This window comes from Entelurus aequoreus, linkage group LG07 (assembly GCF_033978785.1).
Source record: "Entelurus aequoreus isolate RoL-2023_Sb linkage group LG07, RoL_Eaeq_v1.1, whole genome shotgun sequence".
Taxonomy (NCBI): Eukaryota; Metazoa; Chordata; class Actinopteri; order Syngnathiformes; family Syngnathidae; genus Entelurus; species Entelurus aequoreus.
In genome coordinates, this window is record NC_084737.1 from 36,117,314 (window position 1) to 36,131,756 (window position 14,443).

At 39.5% G+C, this 14,443-nt stretch overlaps 1 protein-coding gene across 3 annotated transcripts; it reads right to left on the reverse strand.

Moving 5' to 3' along the window:
* Nucleotides 1–7,315: 7,315 nt before the first annotated feature.
* Nucleotides 7,316–10,278, reverse strand: LOC133653049 (uncharacterized). 3 transcript variants are annotated; one of them, XM_062052054.1, is made up of 11 exons: nt 10,213–10,278; nt 10,045–10,119; nt 9,913–9,939; nt 9,604–9,794; nt 9,284–9,401; nt 9,039–9,130; nt 8,846–8,923; nt 8,682–8,756; nt 8,442–8,582; nt 8,168–8,238; nt 7,435–7,493 (listed from the first exon to the last, which is right to left on the reverse strand). In XM_062052054.1, exons 2-11 carry the CDS (start codon nt 10,098–10,100, stop codon nt 7,485–7,487), a joined length of 858 nt encoding a protein of 285 aa, XP_061908038.1. In that variant the 5' UTR covers nt 10,101–10,119; nt 10,213–10,278; the 3' UTR covers nt 7,435–7,484. The 3 variants fall into 3 exon arrangements, with proteins under 3 accessions (XP_061908039.1, XP_061908037.1, XP_061908038.1); XM_062052053.1 differs by lacking the exon at nt 8,168–8,238 and having other exon boundaries at nt 7,324–7,493; XM_062052055.1 differs by lacking the exons at nt 8,168–8,238; nt 8,682–8,756 and having other exon boundaries at nt 7,316–7,493.
* Between the last annotated feature and the right edge of the window lie 4,165 nt (nt 10,279–14,443).

Consider the following 14,443-nt stretch of genomic DNA (forward strand, 5'->3'; position numbering starts at 1 on the left):
GGTTCACTGACATAGGAAAAAAAACGTTTTGCGAGATCTCGCAAATAAATGTTTTGCCTCCATGTCTCTTTAAGGGTTCCGTACAAATGAGACTCAGAATTGTAAGACAGCAAGATATAACAACTGGACAGCACAATTATCAATATCATATCAGTGTTAAACGTTTACAAAATTGTTTTAGATTTCATTATCAAAAAAATATAAATGTATTACCACACACAATTGTACCGAAAATTGGTGCCATTGAGTATTGGTATAGATTCCCAGGTACAAGGAATTATAACGAGCCAAGGGACCAAAGACTAGCAATATGACAGGGAGTAAAAACTACTTTCGAATTCCAGAAAAAAACGAATTGCAAAATTTGGCGTTGGAGTGGTCGATCTGCCTAGGACGTACAGGAAATCTACATCAACAATAAAAACTATCCTGGCAAAGAAAGTGGAACTCATGGACGCTAATGTTGCAAAAGGAGTGAAGGTGTTAACAAAACAGAGATCAAAAACGATTGAAAATGTTGAGAAGTTGTTTTTGGATGGTGTGACTACCTTCTATTCCACTCTCCACTTCTCCCCTTCTGTCTCCTCACTGTGTTTGTTTACAAAAGTCTCTAATGAAGGTGAAAATTATGTTAAATATTCATTAGTCATCCTCATTAGCCATTTATAGTTATGTGACATTGTTTTCCGCATGTTAAGTTGTAAGTGTTCTATATTACAAGTGTTATGTTTGAACATATTTGGTTCATATTATTTACTTGCTTCAGGTAAAGTACGATCTTCGAGAACGTGTTATCGACGTTAACCGAGGTACCACTGTACTTTGTTTGACTTTACTCAATCTATGCATACTCTAACCCAGTGCTTCTCAATTATTTTTTGTAACTCCCCCCCCCTCCCACTCTCCACTGTGACTATAAATAATATCATTAGTCCATAAAGTTGTTATAACTATACCTCTGCATAACATTGTAAGTTTATTAACATTAAATGAAACAACACACCAATCTTTCCTCGTCTCTCACAGTGGTTACAGTGAAGCCAAGTGCGACAAAAAAGCATGTTCCCCAAGGTCATACGCGCCCCCCCGTAGCATCGTGCCGCGCCCCCCCAGGGGGGCCCGCCCCACTATTTGAGAAGGACTGCTCTAACCCCACATATAAATATGATCAACATTTTTAGTGTTGTCTGTGCAAAAAGTCTTCATTTTTGGGTTGCAGGTGGTTGTTTGACTTTTGCATGATTCTTTTTATGATCCCACACGACAGTTTGGATTTTGTTCTTTATTTTCCTATGTTTGGTATGATTTCCTGTTTGGTACTAGGGATATCCGATAATGGCTTTTTGCCAATATCCGATATTCTGATATTGTCCAACTCTTAATTACCGATACCGATATCAACCGATACCGATATCAACCAATACCGATATACAGTCGTGGAATTAACACATTATTATGCCTAATTTGGACAACCAGGTATGGTGAAGATAAGGTCCTTTTTTTAAAATAAAATAAAATAAAATAAGATAAATAAATTAAAAACATTTTCTTTAATAAAAAAGAAAGTAAAACAATATAAAAACAGTTACATAGAAACTAGTAATTAATGAAAATGAGTAAAATTAACTGTTAAAGGTTAGTATTATTAGTGGACCAGCAGCACGCACGATCATGTGTGCTTACGGACTATATCCCTTGCAGACGGTATTGATATATATTGATATATAATGTAGGAACCAGAATATTAATAACAGAAAGAAACAACCCTTTTGTGTGAATGAGTGTGATTGAGTGTAAATGGGGGAGGGAGGTTTTTAGGCTTGGTGTACTAATTGTAAGTGTATCTTGTGTTTTTTATGTTGATTTAATAAAAAAATAAAAAATAAACGATACCGATAATAAAAAAAAAACGATACCTATAATTTCCGATGTTACATTTTAAAGCATTTATCGGCCATCTCTATTTGGTACTATTGTTTTATTAGTACTTCCTGTTGGACTCTCTTTTCCTGCACCTTCATTTTTCTGCTTAGTTTCCTGCCAGCAAACCTGTTTTTTATTGGTTAATCAAGTTTATTTAAGGTCACCTGTTGCTCCTTGCCAGGGCTAGATGTATGTATTTTGTCATTGTGCATATGTGACTCTGCTGCTGCTACGTGTCTTGCCTTTTGTTTCTACCGTGTTATGCTATCGAAGTAAGAATTTAATTATTTGACATGTCTCTGTATCCTGGGGTCACGCCACCAGCTGACATGGGCCACCATACCAATTTTAGCTGTTTGAAAATGTATTAGTGAATTTCAATATTTCTGGTTTCAAAACAAATGGTTTGTGTGTTCTCTATAACCCGCATTGTGGATTATCCTAATGACCCTCTTTTGTTCCCCAATATCTTCACACAATAACTACATTGTTAAAGGCCTACTGAAACCCACTACTACCGACCACGCAGTCTGATAGTTTATATATCAATGATGAAATCTTAACATTGCAACACATGCCAATACGGCCGGGTTAACTTATGAAGTGCAATTTTAAATTTCCCGCTAAACTTCCGGTTGAAAACGTCTATGTATGATGACGTATGCACGTGACGTCAATCGTTGAAACGGAAGTATTCGGACCCCATTGAATCCAATACAAAAAGCTCTGTTTTCATCTCAAAATTCCACAGTATTCTGGACATCTGTGTTGGTGAATCTTTTGCAATTTGTTTAATGAACAATGAAGACTGCAAAGAAGAAAGTTGTAGGTGGGATCGGTGTATTAGCGGCGAACTACAGCAACACAACCAGGAGGACTTTGAGATGGATAGCAGACGCGCTAGCCGCCGACCTCACCTTGACTTCCTCCGTCTTCGGGCCGCCGACCGCATCTATGATCGGGTGAAGTCTTTCGACGCTCCGTCGATCGCTGGAACGCAGGTGAGCACGGGTGTTGATGAGCAGATGAGGGCTGGCGTAGGTGGATAGCTAATGTTTTTAGCATAGCTCTGTGAGGTCCCATTGCTAAGTTAGCTTCAATGGCGTCGTTAGCAACAGCATTGTTAAGCTTCGCCAGCCTGGAAAGCATTAACCGTGTAGTTACATGTCCACCCACACAGCAAAAACACTCCGCGGCGGATCCCCCGTGCAGGTATCGCGCTTTCCGGAACGGAACCGCGAAACGGACCAGCATCGGCGTCCATTTCCACTCAGGAACGTATCCGCCACGGCGGCAGGTAGCGGATCCGCCGTGGCGGCGCGCTGAATGCTCTCCGCACCCATGATCAAAGCCTTATTTCCGCGGTTGGTGCGGCGGGTGCGCCGTGACGGCGCGCTGCATCCGCTCCGCACCCAAGATCAAAGCCTAACCTCCCGCCGCGGACCAGCAACGGACTCATAAAAACCCTGGCTCATCTGGCCGTTTTGGACCCCTTGATCTTATTTTCAAAATCCCTTCTGTTCTTGCTGTAGGATAAAATAGGAAACTAAAAAATTCACTAAGCCCTACTACAGCAATATAGGCTTACATATGCATTGCCTTGTATTTTTAAACTAACAATATTGTCAATAGGCAGAAACAGAAAATGGTCAATTCACTCTATAAAGTAAATATATATAATATATATTTAAAAAGTAAATATACATATTTAATCTATTAGGCTACAACTTCAAGGAAACGCTGCTCCATGCACAGCTAACATATCAGAAAATGAATAACTGGTGAATGACAAGAAGTCCAATAAAAGGTTGTTTATTTAAGAGAAAAGCTAACCAAAGAAACGTGGAGTCTCCGGGTAAGAAGCCATTTAAACTAGAACTAGCCGGCGTCAGGCTGGATAATCCCTGCACACATAGCAATTCTCTTAGAATAAAACACAACTCACATAATGTTTTTTCTTTTGTGACCGTGTCAGAGGCAGACATACATTGTACTGAGGTAGCTAACTATGATGCGTTCAGTTTATCGCAACATCAAGCAAACAATCTGAATATCCCCGTCGTATCAATTCCTAGATATGGTCGAAACTATTTAAAGTGCAATACGCATAATAAACGCAACATTATTAATATTGCTACTTCGGATAATTTCAACAAACAATCCTCAAAACAGCCCACTACCTATAATATGGGCTTTTTAAACATAAGATCATTATCTTCCAAAACACTATTAGTTAATGAAGTCATTAGAGACAACAAACTTGACGTCGTTGGTCTCGCCGAGACCTGGCTCAAACCAGACGATTTTTTTGCGCTAAATGAAGCATCTCCTCCTGGCTATACCAATACACATGTTGCCAGACCTCTTAAAAGGGGAGGAGGTGTCGCACTAATATACAATGAAAACTATAATCTTACACCTAACCTAAATAATAAATATAACTCGTTTGAGGTGCTCACTTTGAGGTTTGTCACACCGCTGCCTCTCCACCTGGCTGTTATCTACCGCCCCCCTGGGCCCTATTCGGACTTCATCAGTGAATTCTCAGAGTTTGTTGCCGATCTAGTGACGCACGCCGACAATATAATCATTATGGGGGACTTTAATATCCATATGAATACCCCATCGGACCCACCATGCGTGGCGCTCCAGACTATAATTGATAGCTGTGGTCTTACACAAATAATAAATGAACCCACGCATCGCAACGGTAATACGATAGATCTAGTGCTTGTCAGGGGTGTCACCACCTCTAAAGTTACGATACTCCCGTACACTAAAGTAATGTCCGACCATTACCTTATAAAATTCGAAGTTCTGACTCATTGTCAACAAACTAATAATAATAATAATAACTACTATAGCACCCGCAACATTAATGCTGCCACAACGACGACTCTTACTGACCTACTGCCTTCGGTAATGGCACCATTCCCAAATTATGTGGGCTCTATTGATAACCTCACTAACAACTTTAATGACGCCCCATTGATATTGTAGCACCGCTAAAGCTAAAAAGGGACCCTAAAAGGCGTACCCCATGGTTTACAGAAGAAACTAAAGCCCAGAAATTATCATGTAGAAAGCTGGAACGCAAATGGCGTGCGACTAAACTTGAGGTTTTCCATCAAGCATGGTGTGATAGTTTAATAACTTATAAACGCATGCTTACCTCAGCTAAAGCTAAATATTACTCAAATCTCATCCACCTCAACAAAAATGATCCTAAATTTCTGTTTAGTACAGTAGCATCGCTAACCCAACAAGGGACTCCTCCCAGTAGCTCCACCCACTCAGCAGATGACTTTATGAATTTCTTTAATAAGAAAATTGAAGTCATTAGAAAAGAGATTAAAGACAATGCATCTCAGCTACAACTGGGTTCTATTAACACAAATACGACTGTATATACGACGGACATTGCCCTCCAAAATAGTTTCTCTCTCTTTGATGAAATAACATTGGAGGAATTGCCAAAATGTGTAAATGGGACAAAACAAACAACATGTTTACTTGACCCAATTCCTGGGAAACTTATCAAGGAGCTTTTTGTATTATTAGGTCCATCAGTATTAAATATTATAAACTTATCACTTTCCTCTGGCACTGTTCCCCTAGCATTCAAAAAAGCGGTTATTCATCCTCTACTCAAAAGACCTAACCTCGATCCTGATCTCCTGGTAAACTACCGGCCGGTGTCCCACCTTCCGTTTATCTCGAAAATCCTCGAAAAAATTGTAGCACAGCAGCTAAATGAACACTTAGCGTCTAACAATCTCTGTGAACCTTTTCAATCCGGTTTCAAGGCAAATCACTCTACGGAGACAGCCCTCGCAAAAATGACTAATGATCTATTGCTAACGATGGATTCTGATGCTTCATCTATGTTGCTGCTTCTTGATCTTAGCGCCGCTTTTGATACTGTTGATCATAATATTTTATTAGAGCGTATCAAAACGCGTATTGGGATGACAGACTTAGCCTTGTCTTGGTTTAACTCTTATCTTACTGACAGGATGCAGTGTGTCTCCCATAACAATGTGACCTCGGACTATGTTAAGGTAACGTGCGGAGTTCCCCAGGGTTCGGTTCTTGGCCCTGCACTCTTTAGTATTTACATGCTGCCGCTAGGTGACATCATACGCAAATACGGTGTTAGCTTTCACTGTTATGCTGATGACACCCAACTCTACATGCCCCTAAAGCTGACCAACACGGCGGATTGTAGTCAGCTGGAGGCGTGTCTTAATGAAATTAAACAATGGATGTCCGCTAACTTTTTGCAACTCAACGCTAAGAAAACGGAAATGCTGATTATCGGTCCTGCTCAACACCGACATCTATTTAAAAATACCACCTTAACATTTGACAACCAAACAATTAAACATGGTGACTCGGTAAAGAATCTGGGTATTATCTTCGACCCAACTCTCTCGTTTGAGTCGCACATTAAGAGTGTTACTAAAACGGCCTTTTTCATCTCCGTAATATCGCTAAAATTCGTCCCATTTTGTCCACAAGCGATGCTGAGATCATTATCCATGCGTTCGTTACATCTCGTCTCGATTACTGTAACGTTTTATTTTCGGGCCTCCCTATGTCTAGCATTAAAAGATTACAGATGGTACAAAATGCGGCTGCTAGACTTTTGACAAAAACAAGAAAGTTTGATCATATAACGCCTATACTGGCTCACTTGCACTGGCTTCCTGTGCACCTAAGATGCGACTTTAAGGTTTTACTACTTACGTATAAAATACTACACGGTCAAGCTCCTGCCTATCTTGCCGATTGTATTGTACCATATGTCCCGGCAAGAAATCTGCGTTCAAAGAACTCCGGCTTATTAGTGATTCCCAGAGCCCAAAAAAAGTCTGCGGGCTATAGAGCGTTTTCTATTCGGGCTCCAATACTATGGAATGCCCTCCCGGTAAAAGCATTTAAGTCTCATCTTAAAACTCATTTGTATACTCTAGCCTTTAAATAGACTCCCTGTTTAGACCAGTTGATCTGCCGTTTCTTTTCTTTTCTTTTCTACTCTGCTCCAAACCCGGGGTGGACCGCTAGCCTGTTCATCAGATGGGGACATCTCTACGCTGCTGACCCGTCTCCACTCGGGATGGTTCCTGCTGGCCCCACTATGGACTGGACTCTCGCTGATGTGTTGGACTTTCACAATATTATGTCAGACCCACTCGACATCCATTGCTTTCGGTCTCCCCTAGAGAGGGGGGGGTTACCCACATATGCGGTCCTCTCCAAGGTTTCTCATAGTCATTCACATTGACGTCCCACTGGGGTGAGTTTTCCTTGCCCGTATGTGGGCTCTGTACCGAGGATGTCGTTGTGGCTTGTACAGCCCTTTGAGACACTTGTGATTTAGGGCTATATAAATAAACATTGATTGATTGATTGATTGATTGATATACATCTCTATTCCTCCTGAGGAGGTGGAAGCGGGACTCGTCTCCTCGTTGCCCGATCCCCCGCCAAGTTGAACCACCTGATGGCGTGTTTGGTGACCTCAGCGTCCGTGGCTGACCTTGTCAACACATTTTTACTCACAGCACCTGTAATCAAACAAGATTACAAGACAGATACGTTTATGTTTATGGTAGGAAGCATCCAAAGCCAAGTATGCTTACACAATACAAAATATGTGATAGGTATTAAGGAGATTACATTTGAAAAAAAAACATGACTGAAAGTTACTGGAGGTGGTTAAAATAAGGTGCGTAAACTATGAATTTGTGATCAGGGTATAGGTGTGCAAGATATCCAAAATGTTTAAACAATATCGTTATTTGGTTCCTTGATCAGAGTACTTGTTTGGCTCTGTTGGATGACGGCGGCGGGAGGTTGGGGGTGGGTGGCATAAATAAATAGCCATAACCCAACTTTGGGAGGTTGACATTGTTTTCTTAATATATTTTTACTATCATTCTATGTTTGTATTCGTGTAGGCCAGGGGTGTCCAAAGTGCGGCCCGGGGGGCATTTGCGGCCTGCAGGTCATTTTTTAACGGCCCCAGGCACATTTTTAAAAAATATGATCGAAATAAATAAAAAACATTAAAAGTGGTATTTAAAGAGCAAACAGGTGAAATGTAACAAGAAAATGTAGCAATGTTTACTCTAATCACACAAAGCTGCCATGTAGGCTGTTTCTTTCTTTAAAAAATAATAATGAATCAAAATCAATGTCATTATGAATTATTGACCTATTCAAGGCTTAAGAAGTTTACCTTCGCAACCAGCTGGTCTTGGTTGTGCTTAATAGTTTCCAGCAGGCTAAGGATCTGGATTACCTCAGGCGCTGTTGACAAACAGCAGTATAAAATTAACATGTTTCAGTGTTTATCCTCATTACTCATAATCCTGACATTAGCTATTGACCTTAGTTAATGACAAAAGTTATTGACAAAGTTTGAAGAAAATATGTGATTGCTTGTGAATTTGAATTTTTTCCAAAATTTGTGGCACAGAATGACCATCCGGTATTTGTCAGTTATTGCTCACCAGAGCAGGAAATGTTGTCGGCCATTCTTTCCCCTCGCCATGTTGGCCTGTAGGCCAGGCTGGATCCAGGCTCCTCTGTCTGCCACATGTTGAGGGCTGCTGGTGAGGGGGGTGGAGGGAGTCGAGGAGGGACTGCCGTTCCTAGTGAGGTGGGCATTGTGAGAGAGCCATCAGTTAACCATGACTGGTAATACCCAAGGGGCCTATCTATACACTAATATTTCAGAGATCAGTCCCTACCTTGTGTAACTCTCTGCATGTTTAATGCAGGTGCTGGTGAAGGCATATGAATGCGTCCTTCCCCATGGTGAGGTGCTAAGGGAGATACATTGGTATTAAATGGTTGAGATCTGTTAACCATGGTTACTGGATGCTGAGATATTATTTTGGAGATCAGTCTTTACCTAGAAAGTTATCTCCAGTTGAGGAGTCGAGTTGACAAGTACTCATGACTCTTGCTGGCACTCGGCGAGACGGTGGAGCTGGGAGAAGGGATACAAGGAGAGGGGAATATCTTTAGCACTAAGAATGTTAACCATATCTTTAATATTAATGTGGTGGTTTTGTTGTTTTCGATGTTAAGAGATTATTCCTTACTCTGCCTGTGCAATTGGCTTGCCAACCCCAGAGATGTGAGGTCACTATTTCCCGGGTCTTCTTCGCTATCATCTGAGTCCCCGAGACGATGGCTGTTGGGTAACCATATCATTAGGATTATTGCAATACCAAAATTGCCAAATATACATATAGTACAAGCATCTCTGGTCTATTTTTGAATGCTACCGGAAATAACCTTCCTATTACTGTAGAAACATGAGAAAAACAAGACGGAACACACTTACACTGGCTTCCTGTTCCTTTTTTCTGGCAGCTCCTCGTTCTCTGCCTCAGATTGCAGGTCTGAGGTGTTGCAGCCCTTTCCATATTGTTGCATTATTTTTAATGCGTCTTTGTAGTTGTCTAAAATTGAATATGTTAAAATGAACATGAGTTTCAAATTAGCTGTAGAGCTGAACAGAATATTATTAATATTGATGATGATAAATCAGATCGCTCTCTTACAAGAGACCTGGTCAGAACATAGACACAATAGGTTATTCCAAGCATAAAGAGAAGCAACTATGACATTATTTTTAAACAAGAAGATTATGAATTTGCATACCACAAGTTCGGACAACAGAAACGTCAAATCTTGGCCAGTTTGGCTCATGCTGCTCCTCATTTAAAGCGGCCCTTTCAATTCTCTCTGTGTTTTTATAGCTGGGCCAGAAAACCATCCTATCATCATACCATCCACTTGGGACAACCGCAATGTCCCTGTTCATTATAAATTTAATCAGATGAAAAGGCACCCTTAATGTAGAAAGAAAGAAAAGGGGTATTTATTCATCGTCAAAGGAACAACGTGGACAAAAGCATGCACAGGTGTTAGTGTATACAAATAAGCAAGTAAGATGAGCTGAGATTTTACCTGAATGGTGCCCCAAGGTGGTAAGAACTATAAGAAAGGTAAAAGTACAGGTCATAATAGTCAAAACTTCAGCTCAATCCTAAAGTAGGGTTTGAAATTATGGGTGTAGTGTATACAGAGATCAGTCCCTACCTTGTGTAACTCTCTGCATGTTTAATGCATGTGCTGGTGAAGGCATATGAATACATCCTTCCCCATGGTGAGGTGCTAAGGGAGATAAATTGGTATTAAATGGTTGTGATCTGTTGACCATGCATGGTTACTGGATGCTGAGATATTATTTTGGAGATCAGTCTTTACCTAGAAAGTTATCTCCAGTTGAGGAGTCGAGTTGACAAGTACTCATGACTCTTGCTGGCACTCGGTGAGACGGTGGAGCTGGGAGAAGGGATACAAGGAGAGGGGAATATCTTTAGCACTAAGAATGTTAACAATATCTTTAATATTAATGTGGTGGTTTCGTCTACAACGCTAAATATATCCTGTGGTGTACCTCAGGGATCAATATAGGACCTAAATTATTCAATGTCTAGATAAATTACATTTGTAAAGTTACAAAAGATTTAAAGTTAGTATTATTTGTGGATGATACAACAGCGTTTTGTTCAGGAGAGAACACACAGAAGATAATACAAATAATAACAGAAGAAATTAACAAATTAAAAAGATGGTTTGACAAAAACAGACTATCTTTGAATCTCAGTAAAACTAAAATAATGCTATTTGGTAACAGTAGAAAAGAAAGTCAAACACAAATACAAATAGACGGAATAGAAATTGAAAGAGTAAATGAAACCAAATTTCTAGGTATAATGATTGATGATAAATTGAACTGGAAATCTCAAGTAAAAAATATACAACATAAAGTAGCAAGAAACACGTCAATAATGAATAAAGCAAAACATGTTCTAGACAAAAAATCACTTCATATTCTCTACTGTTCACTAGTGTTACATATCTGAGTTATTGTGTAGAAATATGGGGAAATAATTACAAAAGTACACTTCATTCATTAACGGTGTTACAAAAAAGATCAGTTAGAATAATATATAATGTTGGATATAGAGAACACACAAATCCTTTATTTATTGAATCAAAGATACTGAAATTCCACGACATAGTGAATTTGCAAACAGCTAAAATTATAAACAAAGCAAACTATAACCCGCTACCCAAGAATATACAACAATTCTTCTCAAAAAAAGAGGAGAAAAATAATCTTAGAGAGAAATGTAATTTAAAACATTTGTACGCACGTTCAACACTTAAGACCTTCAGTATATCAGTATGTGGAATTAAATTATGGAATGCATTAAGCAAAGCAATCAAACAATGTACTAATATGATTAATTATTTATGCTCACATGTGGAAATAATAATAATAATAGTAAATAAAATAATAATAATAAAAAAAATGTAAATAAAGCATAAAATAGTCTCTAATAAATTAATTAAATAAAAAACAGCATATAAAATATATACATCAGCAAATAACAAAAATGTAGATCAAGAAAAAGGATCCTTAATATGTGCAGCAATTTTTCCCACTCACATCACCTCATTTTATATTTTTTTCTACAATTAACTATGCCAAAAAACACATAGACATACCTTTTTTTTGTAATGGAAACAAACACAACATGGCGTCACACACAGCTAGTCCACAGTAAACAGGATCTCAAGCTCCACTAAAGAACAAAGAAAGAAATAATACACACTCATATTAATGGCATAGAACGGCTGTTTCCACTCCGTTAACGTTACGTTGTTGACTAACGCGACCTGGGCCTAAACAACACTGACAATAAAGTAATACGCTTTCGTTTCAAGCAGTTGGATATATGTGGAATATCGTAGCATGTAACCTACACACATTCACAGCGTCTAACAAAAGATGGCCTAAGTTAACTGTATTGAACTTTTTACTCACCGGCTTCACGCGGGAAACTTTCACATTCTGGAGTCGGGGTCCCCCGGAACACAAAACACAGATAAAAGACAATTTTACAATAGCACGGCGAAAAAATGACCGTCGTTGTGTGGGTTTTTTGACGAATAACACTCTTTTCCACTTTTCTTCGCTCGGGCCTCACCTACCGCGTGCAGCCATTTTGAATTTTCTGTATACGTGACGTCAGACGCACGTCCCCATGCAAAGCATTCTGGGAGGCGGCGCTGGAAATAAAATAGCCTTTTTTTACAGAATATAAAGTTTTACTGCTAGTCCTAATATCAAACAACGTCATTACAATCATACATAAATGATGATGGAAACACAAAGGCTGATCTTTACTGCGAATGTAGCAATAAATCAATAAATCTATACTTACGTTCGTGTTCCAGCAAAGAAAGTCCAGAGATCTTGGCTCATGCGCGTACACGCAAGTAGGCGCGTCCACGTCTGCGGGTGCAGATATTGGTCGGCTCAGCGCGCGTAGGCGGAGACTATAACTCTAGGCGGCGCGCGCCGGTTTGGTTTGTCGCGTCCGCGTATGCGAATCAGACACGAGTCCGCTCAGGATCAGCTGTCTGACCGTACAATTTTCAGAGGCGGAGCTGTATCCTCTAGGCGGAGCCAAAACGAATGTGACAGTAACGCGGGTTGGGCGACTTGAAGGCGGATCCGTATAGCAGTCTTCTGCTGTGTGGGCATGGTTTAATAGTATTGTTGATTTTCTGTCTATCCTTCCAGTCAGGGGTTTATTTCTTTTGTTTCTATCTGCATTTAAGCACGATGCTATCACGTTAGCTCCGTAGCTAAAGAGCTTCGCCGATGTATTGTCGTGGAGATAAAAGTCACTGTGAATGTCCATTACGCGTTCTTGACTCTCATTTTCAAGAGGATATAGTATCCGAGGTGGTGTAAAAAACAAATACGTGATCCACAATAGAAAAAGGAGAAAGTGTGGAATCCAATGAACCCTTGTACCTAAGTTACGGTTAGAGCGAAAAAAGATACGTCCTGCACTGCACTCTAGTCCTTCACTCTCACGTTCCTCATCCACAAATCTTTCATCCTCGCTCAAATTAATGGGGTAATTGTCGCTTTCTCTGTCCGAATCGCTCTCGCTGCTGGTGTAAACAATGGGGAAATGTGAGGAGCCTTTCAACCTGTGACGTCACGCTACTTCCGGTACAGGCAAGGCTTTTTTATCAGCGACCAAAAGTTGCGAACTTTATCGTTGATGTTCTCTACTAAATCCTTTCAGCAAAAATATGGCAATATCGCCAAATGATCAAGTATGACACATACAATGGATCTGCTATCCCCGTTTAAATTTAAAAAATTCATTTCAGTAGGCCTTTAATGATACTGTTATTAATGATGGTGTTGTTGTGCTTGTAAAAGTATAGGAAATTAACATCCACAGAAATGTCTAGCTGTGAGCACAAGAGATCATAAACTCCTTAAGTTCCTACTGTGTTAACACTTCAACTAAAAAGTTCAGACCACATTCCATTATTCAGAAATTGAGGAGGATCTATAAAGAGGCCCATCTCAGCCAAGATTTCTGAGTAAAAAAATTATAATGATAACAAATAAAAAAAATAACTTGGGTAACAGGACTGTGCTGAGAGTTTGAGTCATAGTTAAAATATGGTACAATATATAAAAATAAATAAGTAATCTTAATGTTGGCAGCACAGTGATGCAGTGGTTATTGCTCACAATAAGAAGGTCCTGGGTTCGATTCCCCGGCTGGGGGTTTTTCTGTGTGGAGTTTGCATGTACTGCACGTGACTGCGTGGATTCTCTCAAGGTACTCCGGCTTCCTCCCACCTCCAAAGACATGCACCTGGGGATAGGTTTGAGTTTGAGTTTGTGTTTATTGAGAACATGCATGCATACAACATGATACATCCCAATTTCCAGTTTCTCTATTCAACATGTTTCTAAAAGGAGTAGGAAGAAGCAGAGCTCATTTAATCCTACCCCTTTTCCTTTACATAGCAGTTGCTATAACTTTTGTTCACTTCCTGTTCTCAATTTATTCACAATATACTCCATTAGTAATAACAATAAAAAATAAATAAATAAATAAATAAATAATAATTGGTGAAGTAAGTTATATTTCATATGGTGAGATGAGTAAGATTATCTTGAAAATTAATGGATGGATGAAATAAATTCAGAATGTTTATTATGGTTCTTCTTTGTACTTTGTAAACACTTTAACTTCGAAGAGTTTCTTCAAGTAGATCATATTAGTACATTGTTTGATTTATTTGCTTAATCCATTTCATAATTTAATTCCACATACTGATATACTGAAGGTCTTACGTGCATACAAATGTTTTAAATTCCATTTTTCTCTAAGATTATATTATGATTGGCAACACTAATTACCTCCCTGCTTGGCACTCAGCATCAAGGGTTGGAATTGGGGGTTAAAACACCAAAAATTATTCCTGGGCGCGGCCACCGCTGCTGCCCACTGCTCTCCTCACCTCCCAGGGGGTGATCAAGGGTGATGGGTCAAATGCAGAGAATAATTTTGTCACACCTAGTGTGTGTGTGACAATCATTGGT

Coding starts and splice junctions, on each gene's coding strand:
- LOC133653049 (XM_062052053.1), bottom strand. CDS start 10,100: ATGTATTCATATGCCTTCACCAGCACATGCATTAAACATGCAGAGAGT. Junction 9,131..9,283: donor AAAAGGAACAGGAAGCCAGT/GTAAGTGTGTTC, acceptor GTTACCCAACAG/CCATCGTCTCGGGGACTCAG. Junction 8,757..8,845: donor AACTGGAGATAACTTTCTAG/GTAAAGACTGAT, acceptor TATCTCCCTTAG/CACCTCACCATGGGGAAGGA.